General features: G+C 37.2%; 1 protein-coding gene across 1 annotated transcript; it reads left to right on the top strand.

The window, feature by feature from the left end:
• Positions 1-5: 5 nt before the first annotated feature.
• Positions 6-806, top strand: LOC121363364 (microtubule-associated protein 1B-like; the record flags this gene model as incomplete). The annotated part of the gene is made up of 1 exon (XM_041485618.1): positions 6-806. A coding segment is annotated over one exon (801 nt), but the record flags the coding sequence as incomplete, so codon positions are not given.
• Between the last annotated feature and the right edge of the window lie 3 nt (positions 807-809).

Genomic DNA, 809 nt, shown 5'->3' with positions numbered 1-809 from the left:
TCAGAAAGGAATCTAAAGAAGAAACACTGGAGCCTGCAAAACCTAGTCCAGCACCGGAAAAGCTCCAGAAATTGGAAAGCAAAGAAAAAGTTTCAGTTAAAAAAGAGAAACCAGCAAAAGGGGAGACCAAACCTATAGTGGCAGAAAAAGGTGCTAAAAGTAAAGAAGAGCAAAAATCTGAAACTCCTGAAAAACAAGCTACAGATGTAAAAGCAAAAGTGGCAAAGGACAAGCCAGTGAAAAAGGAGGTCAAAGCAAAACCTGAAGAAAAGAAAAAAGAAAAAGAAAAACCAAAGGAAGAGGTTTCTAAAAAGGAGGAGAAAACACCCATGAAAAAAGAAGAAAAACACAAAAAAGAAGAGATCAAGCAAGAAGTTAAAAAAGAGGTGAAAAAGGAAGAAAATGAAACTAAGAAGGAAGTCAAGAAAGAAGCTCCACCAAAGGAAGTTAAAAAAGAAGGTAAAAAAGATGAGAAGGAAATTAAGAAGGAAGAAAAAGGAATAAAAAAAGACATCAAGAAGGTTCCTAAAGAAACAAAGACATCTGCTGCTTCAACTGAAGTCAAAAAGCCAGCAGCAAAGCCTAAACCACAAAAGAAGGAGGAACCTACTAAAAAAGAAGCTATATCTGCTGAAAAGCCAAAGGAAAAAGTAAAAATTAAGACTGTCAAGAAGGAGATTAAAGTCAGTGGAGCTCAAGCTGCTCTTGCAAAAGTTGGAGCCACTACCACAACTGTAGCAGTTGCAGAAATTGCAGCTAGTGGAAAAGAGCTTCAAGTTGAGAGATCCCTTATGTCTTCACCAGAGGAT

This window comes from Pyrgilauda ruficollis, unplaced genomic scaffold (assembly GCF_017590135.1).
Source record: "Pyrgilauda ruficollis isolate IOZ18807 unplaced genomic scaffold, ASM1759013v1 scaffold7197, whole genome shotgun sequence".
Lineage (NCBI taxonomy): Eukaryota > Metazoa > Chordata > Aves > Passeriformes > Passeridae > Pyrgilauda > Pyrgilauda ruficollis.
This window is presented reverse-complemented; position numbering and strand designations above follow the sequence as displayed.